A 23,471-nucleotide genomic window follows, 5' to 3' on the forward strand; every position below is an offset into this window, starting at 1 on the left:
CCAGGCCAGCTGCCTCCTCCTCCTCCTCTCCCCGCCCGGGCACCTCGAGGCTGGCAGGAGAACAATAGCGAGGAGGATGAGTAAGATGGTCCCCATTGCCTTGGCAACGCACTCCCGCGCTGCCGGCGTGCGAGGAGTCAGGCAGCTGCCTGAAAAGCGCATTCTCCCTCGGCGGAGGGGGCTGCCATGCTACCTGCACCGGCAGCCCCCTCCCCGGGCGCCGCGGCCCACCTCCCACGCCGGCACGGGCAGCGCCACGTGAACGCGCCTGGCTCCCCCACAGCCGCCAGCACGCCGACGGTGCAGGCAGGCACACGCGCCCGGCACACGGCTCGGACCAGCTTCGACTCCGTGTTGTCCGGTTCATCGGTGCCTGGTTGTGCCGGGGAGTGGTGGGATGCAGCCGAAAGGGTCTGTCTGGCACACGCGTCCCCTCCGGGGCTGCCCAGCAGGGAGGTGATGGGTTCCCCCCACGGCCGCTTGCCGTCATGCTGCCTTCTCACGCGGCTGCCCGTGTTGTCTGTGGGCAGGGAGGCCGGGCCCGGAGCTGATGGGGTGCTGGCAAATGGGAGCAGCAGAGGACACCGAGGGATGCCAGGGTCCGTCACTGACTGCAGCCACACATCCCCCGCTGCCCCCCAGGCTCCCCTCCCAGGCCAGGTCATGCTGCCGGTGGGAGGACCCGCAGGGTGCCCAGGGCTGCGAGTGTCTTGGGATGACAAGGACATCACCAGGAGATGCAAAAGCACTAAGCACCCTAAAAATAGTGCTGCCTTCCCACCCCCCTTGGTATGGAGGTGCTGGGGAGGGGGGGGAACCTGATCCCTGCCAGCACCCTCTGCCCTGAGTGCCCCGAAGCACATCCCGTGCCTGTGGTTGGCCTGCCTGGCGGGAGGGCACCGTGACCGGGACACCGCAGCCCGGTGGCCGAGCACATCGCCCTGCATGCTGCTGGATGCCCAGGGACACGGCCGCAGGGCCACCTGGGGGGCACAGGCAGGGACGGGCACACAGGGAGGCACTGCCGGGATGGCGGCGTGGGGCTGTGGGGGCCCTGGGAGCTGGGCGGGCGCCCCACGGTCCCCCTGCCCCATGGCCCAGCCCCACGGCCCCCCCGCCCCACGGCCCCGGCTCCCCCGTGCCGCCACCTGGCCACGCCCCATTTCAGGCCACGCCCCATTTCAGACCACGCCCCCACGTGACCACGCCTCGTCGGACCGTCTTCTCCCTGCGCAGACCCCGCCCCTCATCTCCCCACCTCCCATTGGCCATAGAATCATCCAATCAGAAGCACCAGGCAGTGCCCGCCCCGCCCATTCCGCGCTCCACAGTGCCCCCTCCGGCTGTCTCAGCGGGGCTCAGCCAATCAGAGAGGCGTTTGTTGAAGGGCGGTCCCTCACCCGCCGGGCCGGGGGCAGCCATGTTGGGAGCAGTGAGGAGGCGGCTGGGCCCCGGCGCCGCCATGGTGGTGCCGGGGTGGTGCCGGGGCACAGCCGGCCTGGCGAGGGGCAGCCCCGACGCCCCGGGGCTGCTGGCCATGGTGGAGGCCTTCTACGGGCGGGCGGCCGCCGCGGTGGAGGCGGAGGCTGGGGCCCAGTGGGGCGGGCTGCCCTGGGTGCGCGGGCTGCTGGAGACCATCCGTCGCTGCAGCTGTGTCCTGGAGGTGGCCTTCCCCCTGCGCAGGGACAGCGGCACCTGGGAGGTGGTGCGGGGCTGGCGGGCCCAGCACAGCCAGCACCGCCTGCCCTGCAAAGGGGGTGAGGCAGGGAGGGCAGCCCCACTGCGCACCTCTCCGTCCCTACCCAGCCCTGCGCCTGGGGCTCTGCTGGGCCCACCTCAGCCTGGCGCCAGCAGCCGGAGTGGGAGACCGTGTTAGTGCAGTGGTGGTCAGGATGCGTACAGAGGTGCCCAGGAGGACGCTCTCCGTGGGTGCTTCCCACAGGAGGCACCCGGGGGAGGCAGCTTTGCCAACCTCAGCTGCAGCCCGGCTGCTCCAGCTCGCACAGGAGCACAAGAGCAGTGTGGCTGGTGGCCACCCCTGTGTGTGTTTGACTTCTAATCAGAAACCTCAAGGCGGCGACAGTTCTGAGCCTGAGGGGGCTGGCCCACCCTCCCGTCCCCTCTCCCTTAGCCTGAGGCTTTTGCCGTGCTTTGACTGCTCTGTTTGAGGTGCTCGCCATAGCAAGGCAGGTGTCTGTGGGACGGCCGGCTGGTAGGAAACTACTTTCCATTCTGTGGTGATCTGGAGGAACAGGTCTAGCTGAACGATTGCTGATCACCTATTGCGACTAGATGCTGCTGTTTCAGAAGAGGCAAAGCCTTTCCTACAATGCCTCTGTGCCATTTGTGGTAAAAAGGCAGGGACTCTTCACTTCTCTTTCCTTTCCCAGGGGTTCGTTTCAGCAGCTCAATCGGCGTTGATGAAGTAAAAGCCCTGGCTGCATTAATGACATACAAATGCGCCGTAGTGGGTAAGTACAAGGGGAACGTAAAGCACATGGTGACTTGGGCATGGGATGGGGCTGCAATACAGTGACTCAGAAAAGCTCGTTAGATGCTTTGAAAATCAGAAGTGCTCCAGAAGTGCAGGATGTTCCCCTGGGCACGGATGTGCGAGGACAAGGCTTGCTGCGGCTGCAGAATATGCCACTGGCAGTCCGGGATGTTCGTGTTAATCAGGGAGCATCAAGCATTGTGCTTCTCAGATGCAGTCTCTGTGCCTGGGTTGTCATGGATTCAGCTCTGGCTGGTGGCGTTTGTGGCAGGCTCGGGGGCCATATCCTGTCCTGCCTTTGGCTCTGCTCCACAGAGGCTGTGTGGCATTAGCGGGGAGCCGAGTGTGGCGTGGGGAAGCACTGTCCCCTTGCCTGGATTCACCAAGAAGTTCATGATTGCTGTGGTCACCTCCTTCCCCTGGGAAGCAGGTGAGCTGGTAGAGAACATCTTTCTGCCTTACCTGGTCTTTTCCAGATGTTCCTTTTGGTGGTGCCATGGCAGGTGTGAGGATCGATCCAAGGAAATACTCGGTGAGTTCACTCCTTTCCTTCCCCTGACGATGGCCCATAACTCACGCTCCATTTGCACAGCCCTCCCTCTTGGTGCGTATCACAGCGATGCACTCTGACAAGCCGGGGGAGACGTTTGTAGTGAGTAACACTCACCCAGCAACTGCGAAAAGCAGCTTGGGACGGGGGGAAGGGTGGTGAACTCTGGTTTATGGGTGAGTGCCTCTGGCCAGACACAAGCTGAAGGAGTTTGGAGTAGGGACGCTGCCTGCTGTGCTGGGGGAAGGTGCAAATCTGTGAGGGGTTGGAAGGGCAGTGAGCAAAGGGACCTGGAGTTCACATATCTCTCTTTTTTGATCCAGGGTTCCCAGCTGCAGTGAGTGAACTCCCTAGAGATGCCAGGGCGTGCCCTGTGCAGGCAGGGCAGGGCAGCTGCCAGATGCTGCATTGTGGTTTTTATTGGGGCCTGTAGTAACAACTGTGTTTTGTTGTTCTTGAACAGGAACATGAGCTGGAGAAAATAACGAGGCATTTTACTGTAGAGATGTCCAAGAAGGGGTTTATAGGTGAGCGTGGTTTTGTCACGGTTCTGTAAGCAGTGTGTGACTTGCAGGCAGGGGAGCGGGCAGCGGCCACCCAGCTGAGCGGGCACAGCACTGCCGCGCACACGCTGCCTGTCAGCAGCGCTCACTGCCCTGGTGCTCTGCTGTCTGCTCACTGCTTTGCTCTGCCTGCACTGTGAATTTGGAGCAGAGGAGGCCTCGTGTGATGCTGGGCATGGTGGGGCTGGCCCAGGCTGCCTCCCAGCTACTGCTGGGCAGGGCTCCCACCTTGGCCTTACCCTCCATCCCTCTGGCCTGTGCAGTCACAGGGAGGAGTGAAGGTGTCTCCTGCCTCAGCACATAATAGAGAGCTCCATAAGTGCTAATCACAGCACAAAGACCTTTACATTCCCTCTTTACTTGAAAGTATTGGGAAGGGACATGGCAAAGACGCCATGAAAGCCAAAGACGTTCATGCCTGAGGGAAGCTGGGGAGACCCTGGGCCATGGGCAGTACCACGCTTTGGTCAGGGGACTCCTTGGTGTGCCCGAGGATGTGACAAGCCTGCAGAAATCACCTGGCTATGCACATGCCATTGGTTGGAGCAAAGCAATTGAATTGCAAAGACAGGATTTGACAGATTTTTCTACCTGCGCAGGGCCTGGGATTGACGTGCTGGCCCCTGATGTCAGTACTGGGGAGCGGGAGATGTCCTGGATAGCTGATACCTACACCCACACACTGGGGTACCGGGTAAGCTCCGACAGTGCTGGTTTGGAGCCTGGGATGCCGTGGGCACTATGAGTGTCTGTGCCCAGAGGCCCTTGCCAGTGAATTGCTTTAGGTTTACCTGGGGCTTGGGGAAGGGCAAGGGAAGAAGAGGTTTGGGGAAAGTCTTCTCTAGAGGACGTGCACCAGGCGAGGCCATAGCCTTTGCTCTCCCCATCCTGGCCTCACAGGACATCAACGCCCAGGCGTGTGTGACAGGAAAGCCCATCAGCCAGGGAGGCATCCTCGGGCGACACTCAGCCACTGGGCGCGGGGTCCTGCATGGCATTGAGAACTACATCACCAACACAGACTACATGGACTGCATCGGCCTGAGCCCCGGCTTCCTCGGCAAGACCTTTGTGCTGCAGGTGAGTGCTCAGCCCAGCTAGAGTTTTGAAGAGGACTCTTCCTCGGTATCTTTCTGCCCCTCCTTTTCAGGAGAGCTTTCAGTCTTGGTGCTGCCTGGACGTGATTTCCTGAATCTCTCCTCACCCTGTGGCAGCTGGCACTCCTTTGAGCAGTTTTTCAGACCTGCTGCATGCAGAGGTCCCGGGATGCCACGCTGCTCACACCACACAGGCATTCCCAGGAATTCCTTGGGAATTCCCAAGGTTTCTCTGTAGCCATCCTGTCTGAAGTCGTTCATAAAATGGAATGATTTCAGTGACTGACCCTTGTCTGCGCAGCAGGCAGAGCAGAGAGGTGGCAGGACACAGGGGCTTTGCCAGACCCCAGTGACAACGTCACGTTTCTGCCACCTGCAAACCACCCGCAGTGAGCCGTGATATTACCCATGGCAAAGGTCCTGCTTGTGTGTGCAGCCCCCATCTCTTCTGGGTGCTCTGTGGGTCTGGCCCGTGCTGGCCTCCCTGGCCCAGCGCTCTGGGAGCTCAGTGGCACCCTGAGGGTGCCAGGCCTGCCTTTTCCCCTCTCCTACCGGGAAGGACCTTCCCTTCCCTTCCCTTCCCTGCAGCCCGGGGCCTGCTCGCAACTGCGGTGAGGTGCTTCCCCCTGCTGTAGCTCCAGGAACTCCTGCTCTCGCCCAGGCACTGCTGCCCCAATCCACTGCCCACTCTGCCCGCAGCTGCCCGTTTCCTGCTGAGGCCACTGCTCTCTGCAAGGGAGAAATAAACTGGAAACCGCACAGCTGAAGTCTTGCCTGCGGCTGGCATTCCGTGCTTTCCTCCGAGCGCCCGCTCCCTGACACAGCTCCCTGCCGCAGGGAAAAGGCTTTGAACCGAGGCTTCAGCGGAGCTGCTGCCTGCGGTGCCGTTAGGAATGGCCCTGCCTTTGTTCATCCCTTTCCTTTCCGCACATCCTTCTGCTTCGCTGATATGGCAGAGAATGAGAAGGATGAAGTTCTTGGATACTGTGTGTATAATTTTTCTGTGTTTGGGGGGTGTTTTTGCAGCCTCAGGAACCAGTGTTGCTTTTAGGAGCTGTACCAAGCTGGCAAGCGCTTTGGGGCAGACAGTGCAAAATCATCTGTTCCCAATAAAAGCTGAGCTATCACCATGGCCCTGCCCTGTGCCGTGGCAGCCGATCGCACCCCCTCAGCGTGATGTGCGGGAAGATTGCTCGGATTGTGCCTAGGTGCTGCGTGGTGCCCACCATGTGCTGCGTTTCTCATTGGATCTGTTTTCTACCAAGACCAGCTCTTAGAAACTGAATGGCATGCTGTGCTTGGAACATGACGTCCAGGAGCTCTGGAGGTGATAAAGACAGGCTGAGCTAGAAGCCTCTATCCCATGGGCTCTGCTTTTCACATCCTTCTAACTAGCCAAGGACATCTCTGTCCTGCCAGGTCCTGGTCTCCATCCAGCCAAAACATTCACTAAGAACTGCTAGATCAGGGGTTCCTATTTGTGCTTCTTAGCTCAGCCCCCTCTTACCAGCGCAGCAGGTCAGTTTTCAGTGTTTGTCCCCACGACTTCCCTCTCCCCAGCCCATCTCTGCTCTGTGTTGCCGTAGGGCTTTGGCAAAGTGGGGCTGCACACCATGAAGTACCTCCATGAGTATGGAGCCCGCTGCATCTGTGTTGGGGAGACAGACGGAGCCATTTACAATCCCAGGGGGATCGACCCCAAGGAGCTACAAGACTACGAGCAGGTGAATTGAGCCCAGCCAACCCAGCCCCTGCTCTTAGCCGGTGGTGGTCACTGCCTGTCTCTGAAACACCCACGGAGCAGGGGGCTGCCCCTCACCTTCTGCAGAGTGCAGCTCTGAGGGCAGCGCGCCATGCTGCCGGCTGGGCCCAGCAGAGTTCTCCTGCTCATTCCAGGGCCATGGCACCATAGTTGGCTTCCCAAAGGCAGAGCCCTATGATGGCAGCATCCTGGAGGTGCCCTGTGACATCCTCATCCCTGCCGCTATTGAGAAGCAGCTCACGAGGGAGAATGCACCCCGGGTGCAAGCAAAGGTACAGACCACTCGCGCCGCACGCTCCCAACAGGCCCTGCATCAGTGCGAGTGACAACAGCCCAGACGAACCTTCGCTTTTGGCGCTCAGCACCCTGGGGAGGTGTCACATCACTGCACTGACAACTCACCCGCTGTGCCAGAGGGACAAAGCCTGAGGCAGAGGTGGCAGGTCACATAATTCAGGGGAAGAGGAAAGTCTGAGCTCTTCCCTTTGCTGGCAGGGAGCAAGGATTGTTGGAGTGACCTTGACTGGCTCTTCTGGCATCCTTAGTCTTCATTGCTGTATCAGATCCTCCCCCCAGGGCAGAGGAGATGATATCCTCAAAGCTACTGGGTGTCACAGTGTTGACACTGAAAATCATAGACAGCAGATAAGAGTGAACAAAGTAGGGGGCTGTGGTGAATCCCAGCTTCCTCCCTTCACTGTGAGCTCTAGGGACCCAAGGGACTGGGCGTGTTGGGACCTGGGACTCTGTCACAGCCAAGGTCTTTTGCAGCCTGAGCCTTAAATCGTTCTGTGGGAAGCATCTGAGCTTTTGCTCATCCTGAACAGCTTCAGTGGGGAGGAGAGCACCCAGACCCCTGCCACCAAAAGTGGGCTGGTGGGGAGATCCAGCAGCAGGGAAAGCAGCCTGTCACTGGTTTCTTCTTTCCTTTCTTCTGCCTATCTCACCTCTGCTTGTGCTCTCAGATCATTGCAGAAGCTGCCAACGGCCCCACTACACCAGCAGCACACGAGATATTCCTGCAAAGAAACATCCTAGTTATCCCGGTATGTCCATCCCCACGCACACAGGGAGATGGTGGGCTCGCGTCTATTAGGGCCACCCGCTGTTGTCAGCTGCACCGATGTGGATCCTGCTGAGCTCTGCCAGGCTCTGGGGTCAGGCAGCGTTGATGGTGCTGTCTCAGTCAGCCTGTTCCCTGCCTTACCCCCAGCTCCTGAGCACATCTCAGATTCTGGTTTCCCTTCTGAGCGCTCCTGGCTCTTGGCTGCAGCAGCGGCAGACCACGGGGCTCCAGGCCAGCACCAGGTTGTCCTGCGGCTGCTGATGGGCCAGCAGCAAACTGCCACATCGCACCCTGTCAGAGCAGCCGGGGTCTCTGCTCAGAGGCAGTGCAGAGCCACAGTGGCTCTAGGATTCAGCCGTCCCAGTAACCTCAGGGCTGTCTCTGGGGGCAGAGCCCAGAGTATGGGGAGGGACCCAAGGCAGAGGAGGAGAGATCCCCAGGTGGGTCATGGGTCTCAGGGTCACCCTAAGCAGCAAATCTGAAGCGTCTGCTGCCCTTGGCAGGACGTGTATGTGAATGCAGGTGGTGTGACTGTGTCCTTCTTCGAGTGGCTGAAGAACCTGAACCACGTAAGCTACGGCCGCCTCAGCTTCAAGTATGAGCGGGAATCCAGCTACTACCTCCTGCAGTCAGTGCAGCACAGCCTGGAGCAGTGGTTTGGCAAGGCCAGAGGGGAGATCCCCATCATCCCATCCCCAGAGTTCCAGGCCCGAGTGACTGTAAGTGTTCACAACCGTGCAGAGTTGTCCTGGCTCACTTCTTTCACATTCCCAGGCACTCCTGTCTGCCATCCCGGTGCTGAAGGCCGAGCCTGTGGCACACAACGGAGCCCCCCATGCTATCATCACACTAGTGGAGGGGATGGAGTGGAGATACCGTGTGCGGTGGTACAGCCCTACCATCGCTGGGTGCTGCAGGGAGTCCCTTGGGAGCCAAGCCACGAGCTGGAGCCAGCTGCAGAGGTGGCAAGCCAAGCTTAGACCACCTGTGGCGGTCTTACACGGAGCAGAGGGGCTGTGTTTGATCAATGGACTGGGGGGGACAATGTCTAGCCTCTCCCACAAAGGATCCCCTTGTTTTCTTCTCTCAGGGTGCCTCAGAGAAGGACATCGTGTATTCGGGATTGGCCTACACCATGGAGCAGTCAGCCAAGGTACCTCCACAGTCTCCTGGCCTTGCCCATCCCTGCTGTCATGCCCCTCGCCTCGCTGCAGAGGCTCTGTGCTGTATTTCAGGGGTGCCCACCCACAGCACCCCATCACCACTCCCGGTGGGTCAGCACGAGGCCTGGGTTCATCTTCTCAGCGGTGGCTCTATCCACACTTTGGGTAAAGCCTCACGCTCAGCAGCGTTCCTTTTCGCTGTTGGGTCCCTGTCCCTCTGTCCGTCCCCCTGAACCTGTGTTCCCCATTTGCAGGGTTGCTTAGACGAGCCCGTGGGTGCAGGGTGGTGCCAGCACTGCTGGGTGGGGGGGGTCTCATGCCACCCCTCGGGGAAGTGGCTGCATGCCGTGCTCCGCAGTGTGAGTGGTGTGCGTGGAGCTCATCCCTGGGCACAGGGTCTGTTGCCAGGGGCGTGCTGTGGGGCAGCAGCTGGAGAGCGTCTCCAGACTCGCTGGTACATGGCTCCAGGTATTAGAGAACAGCCCACCTGGTCGTTTGGTGTGGAGGTGACCTCTTCCCCTTCCCAATTCGGGTGCTCCCAGGGCCTGGCCTGGTGCTTGCACACAAGGTGCTGCCTGCAGCCTCCTCTCCGGTCCTCTGCCCACCCCTCGCCCCCAGACCCTCCCAGCACACACCGGCCTCACAGCTCTTCTCTCTCTCTAGCAAATTATGACCATGGCTGCAAGGTACAACCTGGGCCTGGACCAGAGAACCGCTGCCTACCTGTGCGCTCTGGAGAAGGTGTTCACCGTGTACAACGAGGCCGGCTTCACCTACTGACACAGCACTCGGCAGGGCTGCCCCGGCCATCGCTGCCATCCACACGGTGAGGGTCACAGTCCCCAAGCGTCACTGCCAGCTGCACAGTGAGGGTCACAGTCCTGCTGCGCAGAAGGTGCCCAGGACACCAAGCACAGCAGAGGGGACACCCTGGTCTCTATAAATGGTTGGTTTGAGAATGTTCTCGCCCTGCTGTCTGTTTCTCAGCTCTTCTGGGCATGGGACTGTCTTACCCCATGCTCCCGCTGCCCCAGCCCCTTTACAGACTCCTGGACACTGGAGGGAGCCATGCTGATGCTGGTTTGGGTCTGCTTGCCCATGGCTGGCAGAATTGGACAAGGGAAGGAAAAAACGCCATTAGCTGTAGGGGAGGGGATGGCCCACGGCACAGCCAGCCCCAGGAACAGCCATCTTGGTCCATTTAATAATGCACGGTGGGTGCTACAAGCACTGCTGCAACTGGCGCAGACATGGGGAGCAGAGCCAGGGCGGGGATTTGCAGGCATCAGCAAACCTGTTGTGTGGCCGTGCTGACTGCTGCAGCTTCACTCTGCCGACAAAGCTGGCGAGCCAGCACGGGTCGGGGATTTCATCTGATATCCATGGCGGGAAGACTCAGCCCAGCGTCTCACCCCAGCCTGTGCTGCAGTCAAGGAGCTGGAGGCTGGCTGGGGACTCAGGCTGGGTTGGTGGCCCTGCCCTGGGGGAGCTGAAGGCCCAAGGACTGTGCTCTGGGGTGGGCACAGGACCCCCCGCTGTGGTGGACGTCGCTTAGTGCTGGGTGGCAGTCACCTGCCCTTGAGGTGGTCACACTGCAGCTGAGCAAGCCACGGGTGCCAGCCCCCTCCCCAGCCCCCTGAGCTGGTCCCATAGGAAGGTGGGGACAGCAGAGGAGGGAGAGGCTCCCCTTTGCTCGGCGCTTCTAGCACAAGATTGGGGAGGGTCTCTAGGAGGTACCTTACAAACAGCAGCACGTCCTGCTGCAGGGAGGATCCAGGGAAGCCCATGCCCAACACCTGAACCCCCTCTGCCAGCACAGCCGGCGTCTCCTGGGAGGGAATGAGTGCTCAAGCCCAGGACTGTGGCTAGTTTCCTCCTGGCTTGGGGTCCTCAGCCCCAAAGGACCCCCTGCATTCACCTGCAGACGCAGAGCACTGCAGCCAGCACACTGGCAAGTGGCACAGGGACACTGCCTGCGCCCCAGGCCTCAGCCAGAGCGTGGCTGGAGGCCCAGGGCACGGTGACCTGCTGCTGACACAGCAGCGAGCAGACAGGAGGGCATCTTGTCCTCACGAGGACCCACTCCTTCCCACTCCCCCAGCCAGAAGGGCTCAGCCCCTCATTCCTCTTCCCCAAACTGCCCCTGCCACCAAAGCACAGGGCCACCCCTCTCCCCAGGGAGCCCACAACCAGGACCAGGGGGCTACAGACAAGAGTTGGCTTTATTCACGGACACGGGGGCAGCTGTGTCACTGGCAGCTGCCCTCGTATTGCACATCCAGCGACGGGGGCGGGGGGATATCCATGCCACGTCACAACACAGCGTCGGCACTATGGGACCTCGGGGGGGGGGCGCGGGCACCATCACCACCCAGCAGGCTGGGGAGCGGGCTTGGGCGCCAAGGGTTCACAAAGGCAAAAGACCCGTCCACCCATAAATAGAGAGATATATATATAAAAAAAAATAGTTCCACGATGACCAGAGCAGAACCACAGGGACACGCGTGCAAGCAAAATGTACAGCAGCCCGCGAGCAGGTAAACATGCTTTGTACAGACACAGACACGCCGGGACGCAGCCAGGGTTTATGGCGCTGGGAGGGATACAGAGCGATAAACCCGGGCTTCATGGACGCACGCACGCACACACGCACACACACCAGCCCCTGCGGGCAGCGCCCAGGGCTCGGGCACATGCCGGGGCTTGGGGGCTTGGACACGGCGGGTTTTTCTCACTGCTAGACATGGTACGGAGACACGGACACAGTCCCTTGGAACGGAACTGGAGGAAGAACTCGTGAGCGAACGGTGCAGGGCCCCCCCTGCTCCTCCCCGGCATGGAGGCACCGGCCAGGGCCGGCTGGGGAGGAGCAGGGGGCTACCAGCGGTTCGTTGTGCTGCTGGTGGAAGAGGCAAGGACGGGGGTCCATTATGCCTCTGGCTCGTATTCCTGGTATTCCTCCTGTGGGGTGGGGAAAGAAAGAGACGGTGAGAGAGCTCAGGTGGGACAGAGAGCCCCTGTCCCCCCCAGCCCCAGGCCAGCCTGCCCGCGAGGCTGCAGGGCTGCAAGCACAGGGCACCTGGGAGCAGGCGGGCTCCGGACAGCGATGGCCACTGGCACTCTGAGTGCGGCACCCCGTGCCCTCCGCAGTGCCCCATGGCCCCCTGCCACCCCATTGCCTCACCTGTGGGGGCTCCTCGTAGTTCTCCCCCTCTGGCTCCAGCAGCGGCTCGACCAGCGGCTCCTCAACAGCCTCCTGGGCCACCTCCTCCGGCTGGGGGTGAAGCGGGAGGTCAGTCCCATGCACGCAGCCCCCCACAGAGCACCCACCCTCCCTGACTGGGGGGACATGGCAGAGACCAGCAAGGCACTCGGGATGCCGGGGTCCCCACGTGGGGGGTCCAGCAGGGGGGTGACTGGCAAGGGCACCCCAGGCACACACCGGCCCACTGCGCTGGGAGGTGACAGGCAGGAGTCTGTGGGAGCAGGGTCTGGGTGTGAGCATCCCTGTATCACTGCCAGCCCCGGCCCCGGGCAGGTGATGGGTGCTGGCACCCTGTGGGCCCCGACGGGCTCCATGCACCGGTGGGGCCGCAGGAGCATCCTGCATCCCTGGCAGGGGAGGGCGGTGCTGGGTAACCCCTCCCCGGGGCTGGCAGAGCAGCTGGCAGGAGGGAAAGGGGGGCTGCCGGTCCCCCCGTGCGGCAGCGGTGGCGGCGGTGGCCTCATTTCTTCAGCTGATGCTATTTTGGGCTAAGCTGGAAGCCAACGGCTCATGGGGGCGGCGAGATGCGAACCCGCTGCCCCTCCCCGTCCCTCCGCTCCCGCAGCTGCCAGGTCACCTCGCAGCCGCTGGAGCGATGCGCCGCTGGCCCGCACCGCCGGCCGCCATGCTGGAGCCCACGCACGCACACGTCCACAGCCGCCACGCACGCAGCCGGCACACTCGGGGCAGCGACGCCTGCCCGCCCTAGGCACAGGCCGAGCAGCTGGGGACCCTCGGGGTCCCTCCCGCGGGGCTGGGGAGCTGCCGGGGGGCTCCCCGCCAAGCCTGGGAATGTGCCAGAGTCCTGCGGGCATGGCAGTGCCCGGGGGGGGAGTCTCACCTTCAGGTCCGCAGGGAACTCCTCCTTCTTCACCAGCCCAGTGGCAGCCGCGATGTTGCCAGCACCCGAGAATGCCGCTTCGCCCAGCTGGGACGCCTGCTCCTTCGCTTTCTCAGCCACTGCAAGAGCCGGGGGTGCCCATCAGTGCCCCCCCGTGCCAGGGCAGCTGCGGCTCCATGCCTCGTACCACCTGGGGGGGCCGGTGGCGAGTCGCTGGGCAGGATCAGGCCCTCCCCCCCTCCCTGCCCAGGCGCTGGGGAGGGGAGGGGGCCGGGACGCTGCTCCGCAGCTGGGCAGGGAGGGTGAGCAGCCGCCGCAAATCCTTCCTTGCCCGCCCGGTTATGTAAGAGGCTTTAGCCGGGTGACATCAGCCCCTCAATTAGCCTCTGATCTCGTTAGCGCGGCCACACTCTCAGGGCCAGAGGGGTACCGCAGCGGGGAGACGGAGGGGACCATACCTGAGGTGACACCTTGCACCACGCCTTGGGTTTTACTCCCTGGGGGTAGAAAGAGAGAGACAGAGACGGGGTTAGAGAGGCTGGTGGCCAGGTTCTGCCACGCGCCATGACCAGGACCCCGGCTGGGCTCTGTGAGCCGGGGCAGCATCCTGCCCGCACCCCAGCCCGGACAGGCCGGGGCAACCCGGGGGACAAGCACCCGCCTGGCTCCCCGCGAGGCTCCTCCAGTCCCTGCAGGAGCCCGGTCTGGGGCAGCACTGGGCCACCGCTGTGTGCCAGGCAGGGCAGAGACCCTGGGGCCCAGCGCCATGCCAGGGCACAGCTGGGCAGGGTGAACGCCGGCCATGCCACTGAGCAAAGCCTCCCATGGGAGCCAGGATCCACCCCCAGAGCTGGTGCCAACAGGGCAGAGGAAGCCACACAGCCAGAGTAGCCAGGGGCCGGGTGCTGCCACTGGCCATGCTGACCCTGCCAGGCTCCCTTCAGGGCAGTGACACTGCCCGCAGATGCCAGGACACCCCATGGGATGGGAGCAGGGTGTCTGCGACAGGGGGAAAAGCTGGGGCTGGGCAGCTCCTGCAGGACAGGACCTCGGGGCGCTCCTTGTGCTGCTGGACACGCACCCCTGGGCAGGGTGAGGGTCCAGGGCAGGCACCCACCACCGTCCAGGGGAACCGCTCCGAGGCCGCAGCCCTCCGGCAGAGCTGGTGCCCTCCGGCAGAGCTGGTGCCCTCTGGAGCGGGACGGAGCCCCAGCCCTGCGCCCTCCCTCCCGCTGCGGGCAGGGGTGGCCTCAGCTCCCTCCCCGAGCAGCCCAAGGCCACCGCCGGGCACGCAGCCTGCCCCGGGGCTGCCTCCTCCCGGCCAGCCATGTCTCCTAGGGCTCGGTCCCAAAGGGACCCCGGCCCCGAGGGGCAACGCAGAGGGAACCCCCACCGCCGGCTGGGTGCAGGGGAGATGCCCCGGTGTGGGATGCCCTCCGGAGCACGGCCTCTCCGAGGGGGACAAACGTGTCCCCGGCCCCCGCGCTCCGAGCCGGGCACATCCCAGCACGGGGGTCACCGCCTCCATCACGGTCCCTCTGCGCTCCTGCCCCAGAGCATCCTCGGCGAGGAGCCGCGGGGACGCTCGGGCTCAGACCGCCGGGAGCCGCAGAGGGTCCTGTCCCCGCGGGTCCCGTCCCCTCAGCCTGGGGACCAGCCCCGACCCTGCCCCTGGCCGCGGGGCACCCATGTCCTATGGGCAGGGGGTGGGCAGGACACGGCGGGCACCCCCGGCAGGGCGGTGATGGCGGGGAAGGGGCAGGGGCAGGCGCCGGCGGGGGAGCGGGGCCGGGGACAGCCGGGGGCGGCAGGAGGATGTGCAGGAGGACGCAAGGGCAAACGCAGCAGCAGGCAAGGGCAGGCAGAGGGGGCCGGCAGGGCATGCGGGGATTAGCCGGTGGGGGGGTGGGGGGGGGCAGGCAGGCCGAGCCGGCCCTTACCGACATAGAGGACCCCCTCCTTGGTCTTCTCGGCGGCCTCGGCCACCCCCTGCTTGGTCTTCTCGGCGGCGGCGACCACCCCCTCCTTGGCCTTGGACAAGCCCTTCATGAACACCTCCATGGCGGCTCTGCGGGGAGAGGCCGCACGGCTTCACCCCGCCCCGGCCCCCCCCGCCCCGGCCCCGTTCCCTCCCGCCTCGCTCAGCTCCGCGCATCCCCCTCCCCCCCGGCCACGAGGCCCCGCACGCCCGCCCGCCCCCGGTGGTCCCGCCGCCCGCCCGACCTGCGTGGTCGGCGGCGGGGACGGGCGGGCCGGGCCGAGCCGGGCCGGGCTGCGGCGGGGCGGGCTCAGTGCGGCTGTGCCGGGGCCGCGCTGCGCTGCGCCGCGATGCGCCGTGATGCGCGGGGGGGAACCGCGCCGCGCCGGGCTCGGACGGGACGAGCCGTGACCGGCCTCCCCCACCCCGCCCCGGCACACACCCCCACACACACCCACGCACACACACCCCGCCCCGCACCGGAGCAGCACCCCCGGGACGGTCCCATCACGTCGCACCTTCTCCCCATCCCGTCCTGATCCCATCCCACGCGCTATGCTGTCCTGGTCCCCATCATGTCCCATCCCACCCTCTCCCTGTCCCATCTCCTCACCATCCTGATCCCATCTTGTCCTGATCCCATCCCCTCCCCTCTACAGGCTGTCCCACCCCATCTTGTCCCCGTCCCTCCACATTCTACCCTATCCCTATGCTTTTCCCCCTTCCCATCCTGATCCTGTTCCCTCCTCATGATGTCCTCTTCCCACCTCTTCCCACCCCATTGCCATCCCGCACTGTCCCCCTCCCATCCAATTCTGATCCCATCCCATCCCTATCCCATGCTGTTCCCATCCCATCCTACCCTGATTCCGTCCTCTCCATCACATCCCATTCCCACTCCCCATCCTGATGCTATCCCTCCCTATCTGCGTACCATCCTGCCCTGCCCTCCACCACACCATCCTGACCCCACCCCACACTGCCCCCACCTTACCCCACCCTACCCCCCCTTCCTGATCCCATCCCACCCTGGCCCCCTGCCCTCATCCCCCTGCCCTAGAGGGGGGTCCTCCCATCTCCCTGCTCCCCGGGGGGGACAGCCCTGGCACCCCCTCCCCAGCACACCTCCCTCCCACCCCACCAGCTGCAGCTGGGACGGCTGCCTCATCCCACCCGGCTGTGGGCACTTAAGAGCCGGGGGCGGCCAGGGGGAAGCCTGTGCTGGGCAGGATGGCTACCGGGGAGCAGGTGAGTGCTCTCCCTGCGGGCTGGGCCTGGCAGCAGAGCCCAGGCAGCACTGCCGCCCGCTCAGGGCTCCCATCTGTGGGATCCGTGTCATGGTGTGGGGGTGGCTGGGGGGAGCCCGGGCTCCCTGCTGGGGCGGCCGTGGGGCTCCTCGGGGCTGTCCCTCCTTCCCCAGCGGAGGCAGGAGGAGCGGCGACGGCAGAGGGCTCATCAGCAAGAGCTGCTCCTGGCAGAGAGCCTGGGCAAGCACCCCCTGCAGAACAGGTATGGGGGGCTTGGCCACGGGCAGCCTCCCCCAGTGCTGGGAGGGGGGTGCCAGGGCTGGGTGGGGGCTCTAGCATGGCTGAGTGCCCCCCTATCTCCCCTCCCTCCCCAGGTGGGCGCTGTGGTTCTTCAAGAATGACAAGAGCAAGGTGTGGCAGGCAAACCTGCGCCTCGTCACCAAGTTCAGCACTGTGGAGGACTTCTGGGCGTGAGTGTCCCATGGGTGGGCAACGCGCCCCCTCTGGACATGCCCCTGTGGGGGTGTCTGGGCCAGAGGAGGGTGCTGGGGGTCCCTGAGGCACCCCTTCTCACCTACTTCTGTGTCTCTTCTCCACCTGGCGCAGGCTGTACAGCCACATCCAGCTCGCCAGCAAGCTCACGTCTGGCTGCGACTACTCCCTCTTCAAGGTGCGCCGCCCGCCCCACCACGGTCCCTCCTCAGAGCCCCCTGAGGCACCCAGCATTATGGGGGCCCACTGGGTGCCGGTGGAGCTGGCAGGGCACCCTGTCCGTGGGGTGGGAGGGGAAGCCTGGCTGGGGGCTCGCAGCTCCCCGAGCTGGCTCTGCCTGGGTGCTTGGTGCCCCTGACTGTCCCCCTGACTGTCCCCAGGATGGCATCGAGCCCATGTGGGAGGACAGCCAGAACAAGCGTGGCGGGCGCTGGCTCATCACGCTGGCCAAGCAGCAGCGGCACACCGAGCTGGACCGTTTCTGGCTGGAGACGGTGAGTGTGGGCCCCCCCGGGCTGGTCCTGGTGGCGATGTTGCCTCCTGCCACAGCACCGAGCCCCAGCGGTGACTGTCCCGGGCTGCCCTTCTCCTCCCGGCAGCTGCTGTGCCTCATCGGGGAGATGTTTGACGACTACAGTGACGAGGTGTGTGGGGCTGTCATCAACATCCGCGCCAAGGGGGACAAGATTGCCCTCTGGACCCGGGACGCGGAGAACCAGGAAGGGGTCACCCACATCGGGTAATGCAGCTTCATGGTGGGGGTGGGATGAGGTGGGGGGCAGGTTTGGGGGGAATGGGGTCCCTGGCCAGAGAGCCAGTGTGAGAAACGATGCTGTCCCATTCATCCAGCCCCTTCCCTCTTCAGGCGCGTCTACAAGGAGCACCTGGGCCTGTCGCAGAAGGTGACCATCGGGTACCAGGCCCATGCGGACACGGCCACCAAGAGCGGCTCCCTCGCCAAGACCAAGTTTGTGGTGTGACTGCGGGGGGAGTGGGGCGCTGCTTGTGGGGTCCCCCTGTCCCGTCCCACAATGAATGGCTGCAGCTGAATATGGCCTGTATGTCCAGGGCTGGGCCAGGGCTCTGGCACCCTGGGGTGGCTCGTGCTTGGGGGGGTCTCTTGGGAGGAGGCTGATGCGTCGCTGTATCCTGTACCCACCTGCTGGGTGAGCAGGGCCAGGAGCACAGAGCTGCCATCGCCTGGGCATCACCGTGGGCTTGGGCACTGCGTGTGTCCCCCTGCCTCCCCCGGTGCCTGGGACCAGTGCCCCTCTCCCTGGGGCTGCAGGGATGTCCCTCTGCTCTGGGCGATCCCGGATAGTCCCCAGGAGGATGCTGGGCTCTCTCCTCCCCTGGCCGAGGCATGGGCACATCTCACTGCCCTGCAAGCCGGGGTGTGGGAGGGGGTACCAGAGCCCAGCTCCTCTGGGTTGGCTCAGCCTGGGGAGCTGGTCCCCGTCTCTCCCAAGCTCCCGCCACGTTGCTGGGACATGGGTCTGCGTTCTCAGGAAGACCAGCTCCCCAGCCAAAGGCTGCCCAGCATTCCCGCAGCATCGATGCTGGGGCTGCAGCGCGGCATCGTCCCCGCGGTGCCCACCTTGGGCTGTTTGCTCGCGTCGCCTCCCACGGGCACCTGCAGCACAGGTGAGATGAAGCTTATTTGCTTCCCAAGGGTTTGTTGGTGCCAGACCTCCAGGTTCACAGACCCTTGAGCCCTGGGAGTTTGCTGGCTCCTCTCTTCCGTGGCCCATGTCCTCTGCTGCCTGTCCTGGCCCCTGCTCCCTCCCAGCCCAGGCTCTACCCTTTAACCTTCTATTTGTGTTTTTGACTGTTGGGTCTGTCCTTCCCCCCCCTCCCACCCATTCAGATTCTTGAGGCAGAGCTGCCTGCTCACCTCCTGAGTGCTGCCTGCACTCCTGGCCTCACTGCAGCTCCCCTCCAGGAGCACCCTCCTGCCTCCCCTCCAGGAGCACCCTCCTGCCTCCCCTCCAGGAGCACCCTCCTGCCTCCCCTCCAGGAGCACCCTCCTGCCTCCCCTCCAGGAGCACCCTCCTGCCTCCCCTCCAGGAGCACCCTCCTGCCTCCAGCTTGCCCCATGGTTGTACCCTGCCCGGGGCAGCGCATCCAGCCCATCCGTGCCTCCCTGTGAGCCCAGAGCTGGGGCCACTTGCCCCCCGCCGCTGCCTGGTGCGCGAGCTGGCTCGGTGCTGCCCTGCCTGCACCCGGGGTTTGCAGAGAGCTGGTCCCGCAGAGGGACAGAGTCTTGACCGTGTCCCTGCTACTGCAGTTGGCTGAGGCATGTCTGGCCTCGGGCGGTGCGGCCATGGCACCCTGAGCCCTCGGTGGCCTGCGGTGCCACCCCGCAGGGTTTGCTGGAGCACGCGGAGCCCTGCCCTGCTCTGGGGCGCTTCCGTGGCCGCACAGAGCTGTGTCCCTGTGCCTTGGCTGCCCTTCTCCAGGGCCGCTAGCCCTGCGGCTCCCCTGGGGCAGCTGTGCCAGGGCTCTGCCTGCCCTTGGCGCCCCCCCCCCCCCACCGGGGGCAAGAGGTGCTGCCAGAGAGGGGGGGTGGGAGCCCATCCCTGGCACACAGTGTGCCAGGCCACCTCCCTGTGTCCCTGCACCACATGCTGGCCCCGGGCTGCTTCTCTGCGCAGGTACAAGGGGGACAGGACCCTGCTGCCCTCCTCTATAGGGCAACCAGGGCTGGGGCGCTGTGGGCCGTACTGGCCCCACGGCTTGCGACAGGGAGGGGGGACAGCGGTGTGTGGGTGGCTGGTACCCCCAAGCTGGGGGTGCCCGCGGGCGGGGGGAGCCGGGGGGGTCCCTGAAAAGGGGACCCGGGCGCGGGGTCTGCCCGCCCCGGCGGGGGCTGGGGGCTGCCTGCACTGCCGCCCGCTCGCCACGCGATGGTGCCGCTCGCCCGGCCTTGGCCAGCTCCGGCACCGGCAGGGCTGGCAGCCTGCCCTGCCTGCGGTGAGGGGGGGGTGTCCCTCGCCCAGCCCTGCCTGCGGGGGGAGGGGGGGTGGCAGAGCTGCCCCAGCCCCCCCGGGTGACAGGCAGGCAGAGGCCACACGTGGGACACGGGCAGGGGCGGGGGGGGGGAAAACGTGGGGTGCTGAGACCCCCATCCGACACACTGTTAATGGCCCCTGTTTGTGCCCCCCCACCCCCTCCCCTGCCCCCCAAGCAGTGGCAGCATGAAGTGTGTGAGGGCCAGGGGTTGCCTGTTCCTCCGCCTGGCATAGTCCCCCCCATAGCCCCCCACCTGGCTCTGGGGCTGAGTGTGTGTGTGTGCGTGTCCCCATGCCACCCTGTCCCCTCATCCCCACAGGGGGTGCACCAAAGGGGCTGTGCTCATGGGGTGCCCTGTGCCCTGGGGGCCAAGGTTACCTGGGGGGGCTGGTGGCAGAGGCTGCTGCGCTGCCGCGGTTCATCGCCATTCGCATGCAGCCACGGTGGGATTTCATTTGATTGGAAAAGTAATAGGGGCCATTCATCTCCGTGGCTTTATGGGCTCCCGGCAGCCAAGACGGGCCGGGGGCGGGGGCTGGCAGTGCCCACCTGGAGCCCACCCTTTGGGGACATGATGGCCTCCATCCTCAGCTGCTGCACCCCAGGGTCCCCGCCTGGGGGAGAGTGCTGAGAGGTGGGGGACACTCGGGGACCCCCCCGGGTGGGCACAGCGGTGGCCGGGAGCCACCCGCTGAGCGCAGCAGTGCCAGGACTGCCCCCAGCCTGTCTCATGCCGGGCAGCTGTCCCAGCTGGCAGCCAAGCTGGCAGCCCTGTCAATAATCATAATTAAAAATTAATACTAATCAAAAGGGAGAGGCAGATGGCAGCAGACATGCGGCAGGGATGCAGGTGGGGGCGGGGGGCGCTGCAGCCAGGGGGGCTGGTGAGGACAGGGATTGAGGGGGCCAGGGGAGCCATGGGGGGCAGGTGGGTCAGGGTGCTGTGGGGTCCGGTGGGGATGGGGGTGTAGGGTAAGGGACCCATAGGGCACAGCAGGCCTGGGGATGTGGGGCCAGCGTTGCAGTGGGATGGGGACAGCAGCATAGCCCTGGGCTGGCACAGGCATGGGGACCCGTGTCCCCCTCTCCGTGTGGGTGGCACGGGTTGGTGGTGCCGAGTGCCAGCCCAGGGTCACCTTGCCGGCAGCTGGCGTGGAGCCATGGCCGGGCACTGCTGCTCCGCACCTCGGCTCGGCAGGCTGCCAGCCCGGCCTCTCCCTGCGCCACCGGCTCTGACTGCTCCAGCAGCGAGGACACATCCTGCCTCCTGCCCCTGACACGCACCCGGTGCCGGGCTGGGTGCAGGCACCCATGCTGCTGTGACCGGTGGGTGCGGCAGGGTTAAAATCCCCCAAAGTAACTGGGGAAGGAGCTGCTGGCTCCGTGGCGCGTGGGCCGCGGAAGAACAGGCAGCGCCGGCTCACCGTGGGAGTGGGCAGGCAGCGCGGCTGCCGGCGCTGGGGCTGTGCCACGCCGCTCCCCCCGTGGTGCCTGCGCCCACCTCCCTGCCCCATCGCCTGCCCGGGGGACACGGGGGTGCTCTGGGCCCTGGCAGGGAGGACATGGGCACGCAGGGGACATCCAGCCCTGGGTACCACCAGCATCCCCTGAGCATCCCTGCGGGGCTGAGCCCCCATGAGGTGCCCTGTGCCCTCCCTGCCCACCCTGCTGGGCCCTGCCAAGGGTGCGGGCTGAGCTTGCTCTCCATCCCTGAGCACCATGGCATGCGAGGAGGGGTACTCGGAGTGAGGGGTACCTACAGCGCACCGTTCCCATGACAACCTCCCCAGAGACAGCAGCCAGCGCGGGAGAAGTGGGAGGCGAGGGGCCCACAGACCCCTCCACGCTGGGGCTCCTGCACGCCAGGACACAGTGGGGCAGAGCAGAGGGTCTTGCTCCCAGCCTCAGGCTCTGCCTGCCCCATCCCGCTCCCTGCCCGCTGTCCCTGCGGCGTGGGGCCGGCAGGCATGGCAGTGCTGGTGCTGCCCACCCGCCCGCGCTGGGTTTACGCGGGGTGGGGTTGCACGTCTGGGTTTGCACGGCAGGGTTGGCACGGAGAGGTCTGCACGGAGAGGAAGGGGTTAAGTGCCTGCAGGGCTGTCCCCAGTGCCAGCAGCAGAGGCGGGAGAGAGGGGACAGTATCCCCTGCCCTGCGCCGTGGGGAGCCTGTACCTGAGAAGGGTCCCTTGCTGTCACTTCTCATCTGCATGACACTGTCAACCCGGCTCCTGCAACACGGCCGAGCACTCTCCTTCCCCGCAGGGACGGGCTGGCACTTCCCGCTTGGCAGAGGCAGGCGGGGGCAGCGGGCGGGTGGGATGGGGACAGGGACGGGGACGGGGACAGGAACCGCATGGCCGCAGATCTGCAGACATCAGACCTGCAGGCATGTCTGCCGCACGGTGCTGTGGCAGGCGGTGCCGTCCCCGCCACCCTGTCCTGTGCCCCCCCTGGCCACCATCACCTTGGGGTTTGCTCTGCTGGCCCCGTGCCATCGCCTGGAGGCCCCCTGGCTGCCTGGCACGTGCCCGTGGGACCTTGTTCCCCCCCCAAGGCGCCGTGCCCAAGGTGTCCCCAAACCTCCACCATGGGCCCAGCACAGCCCCTGCCCACAGCCCTGTCCCCTGGTTCCCTCAGCAGATGCCACCGGCTCGGAGGGACCAGCCTGCACAGATGCGTCTCAACAGCCAGGAAAGGGTGTGTGGGGGGGGTCCATTAGCATCCCCCACATCCTCCCAGCCTGGCACAGGGACCAGCCCCTCTCCTGGCTCAGGGGGAGCAGCCGCCAGCCCCGTGGCTGCTGGGGCACATGGCACACAGCGGGCAGTGCCACCGGTGCCTGTCCTTTCCCTCCCGGCCCTGTGCACCCCGGGGTTCCCTTGCAAGGGGCTGGTGATGCTGCAGCCCCCAGACAACCCCCTGCCAGCGCTCAGCCGGGGGGCTGCCGGGCTCCCTGCCCACCCGCCCCAGCGCCACGTCTCTGGCTGGGAGGGCTGGTGTTTCCCGGGCGGTCGATGCGCCCATCGATCCCGCACAGCTCCGCCAGCTGCTCTCCCACCGCCCTGCTAATTAATTGTCTGCTGCTGCCGCTGCGGGAGCTCTGGGCTCCCGGGGGTGCCTGGGCTGCCTGCGCCCTGCCCTGCCTGCGCCCTGCCCTGCCCCACGCGCGGCCTGGAGGCCCCGTGGGTCCTGGCACCTACCTGCGACCCACGCTTGACCCACTTGTGCCCCAGAGCGGGGGGTCTGTGTCAGGCTGGCTAAGGGGCTGGCAGGCCCCGGGCTGGGATGAGGGGCAAAGGGGGCTGGGGGGGGGGGTTGGAGGGCAGCACATGGCCCCTGTCACCCCTGCCTGCTGCCCATGTCCGGGGACACCCTCCCACTGCTGGCAGCCGTGCCCGCCCCAGCCAGTGCCAGCCCCCAGCCAAACATGGGGACAGGGATGGGGACGCTGCCTTTGTGCCGGGCTGTAATGAGATTTCTGCTTGGCTGCCTGGATAGAAAATCCCAGCCGGAGGATGCAAAAAGCCTCCCCGAGCCCCAGCAGCCTCCTGCCTCTGCCCAGCCCAGGGCATCCGGAGGTGCCCCCGCCCCGGTACCCGCAGCGCTGCCAGGGAGGCATCGGCACCAGCTCCAGCCAGGATCACCCATGGGATGCACGAGCCGGCAGCTTCGTATCCTCTTTACCCCACTCCCCGCATCCCATCCCCACGCTGACACCGCATGCCGGGGGTGGGGGGTGCCAGGCACACCCCTGGGGACCGTGGGCTGTGTGCCACCATCACAGCCACCCTCCCGTCTGCCGGGGAGCAGGCGCCAGCACCCCAGTGCCTCTGGCCACTGCTGCTCTCCGGTGAGGTCCTGGCACTGTGGCACCATGTCTGCAGGACCCATGTGTGCGGGGTGGCACCGTGCTGTGCCCCGGCCGCTCCAGCCGCCCCCTC

The 23,471-nt window shown here is 65.2% G+C and overlaps 3 protein-coding genes across 4 annotated transcripts; 2 read left to right on the forward strand and 1 right to left on the reverse strand.

Annotated features, from left to right (window-relative positions):
- The first annotated feature begins 1,420 nt into the window (after positions 1-1,420).
- Positions 1,421-9,475, forward strand: LOC141749765 (glutamate dehydrogenase, mitochondrial-like). Its single transcript, XM_074603838.1, has 12 exons — positions 1,421-1,757; positions 2,391-2,471; positions 2,971-3,026; positions 3,508-3,571; positions 4,207-4,301; positions 4,508-4,687; positions 6,291-6,428; positions 6,601-6,738; positions 7,432-7,512; positions 8,036-8,251; positions 8,623-8,685; positions 9,359-9,475. The coding sequence occupies exons 1-12, from the start codon at positions 1,421-1,423 to the stop codon at positions 9,473-9,475; spliced, it is 1,566 nt and encodes a 521-aa protein (XP_074459939.1).
- A 1,424-nt stretch (positions 9,476-10,899) lies between these two features.
- SNCB (synuclein beta) lies at positions 10,900-15,219 on the reverse strand. Its single transcript, XM_074604168.1, has 6 exons — positions 15,025-15,219; positions 14,742-14,869; positions 13,260-13,298; positions 12,802-12,920; positions 11,880-11,969; positions 10,900-11,656 (listed from the first exon to the last, which is right to left on the reverse strand). Exons 2-6 carry the CDS (start codon positions 14,860-14,862, stop codon positions 11,624-11,626), a joined length of 402 nt encoding a protein of 133 aa, XP_074460269.1. The 5' UTR covers positions 14,863-14,869; positions 15,025-15,219; the 3' UTR covers positions 10,900-11,623.
- EIF4E1B (eukaryotic translation initiation factor 4E family member 1B) lies at positions 15,139-17,566 on the forward strand. Of its 2 annotated transcripts, XM_074604167.1 has the most exons (7): positions 15,139-16,027; positions 16,200-16,288; positions 16,401-16,496; positions 16,633-16,696; positions 16,899-17,012; positions 17,118-17,257; positions 17,384-17,566. In XM_074604167.1, the coding sequence occupies exons 1-7, from the start codon at positions 16,010-16,012 to the stop codon at positions 17,496-17,498; spliced, it is 636 nt and encodes a 211-aa protein (XP_074460268.1). In that variant the 5' UTR covers positions 15,139-16,009; the 3' UTR covers positions 17,499-17,566. The 2 variants fall into 2 exon arrangements, with proteins under 2 accessions (XP_074460268.1, XP_074460267.1); XM_074604166.1 differs by having other exon boundaries at positions 15,903-16,027; positions 16,899-17,257; positions 17,384-17,518.
- Positions 17,567-23,471: the final 5,905 nt, after the last annotated feature.

The sequence above is a fragment of the Larus michahellis genome, chromosome 11 (assembly GCF_964199755.1).
Source record: "Larus michahellis chromosome 11, bLarMic1.1, whole genome shotgun sequence".
NCBI classification, from domain to species: Eukaryota; Metazoa; Chordata; class Aves; order Charadriiformes; family Laridae; genus Larus; species Larus michahellis.

Bases quoted from the DNA above. Each gene is read 5' to 3' on its own strand.
- LOC141749765 (XM_074603838.1), top strand. From the start codon at position 1,421: ATGTTGGGAGCAGTGAGGAGGCGGCTGGGCCCCGGCGCCGCCATGGTG. The intron at 2,472-2,970 runs GTAAGTACAAGG...GGTCTTTTCCAG, and splicing joins ATACAAATGCGCCGTAGTGG to ATGTTCCTTTTGGTGGTGCC. The intron at 3,572-4,206 runs GTGAGCGTGGTT...CTACCTGCGCAG, and splicing joins GTCCAAGAAGGGGTTTATAG to GGCCTGGGATTGACGTGCTG.
- SNCB (XM_074604168.1), bottom strand. From the start codon at position 14,862: ATGGAGGTGTTCATGAAGGGCTTGTCCAAGGCCAAGGAGGGGGTGGTC. The intron at 12,921-13,259 runs GTATGGTCCCCT...CGGCTCTTGCAG, and splicing joins GGTGCAAGGTGTCACCTCAG to TGGCTGAGAAAGCGAAGGAG. The intron at 11,657-11,879 runs GTGAGGCAATGG...CCCACCCCACAG, and splicing joins ACTACGAGGAGCCCCCACAG to GAGGAATACCAGGAATACGA.
- EIF4E1B (XM_074604166.1), top strand. The intron at 16,289-16,400 runs GTATGGGGGGCT...CTCCCTCCCCAG, and splicing joins AAGCACCCCCTGCAGAACAG to GTGGGCGCTGTGGTTCTTCA. The intron at 16,697-16,898 runs GTGCGCCGCCCG...GACTGTCCCCAG, and splicing joins GCGACTACTCCCTCTTCAAG to GATGGCATCGAGCCCATGTG.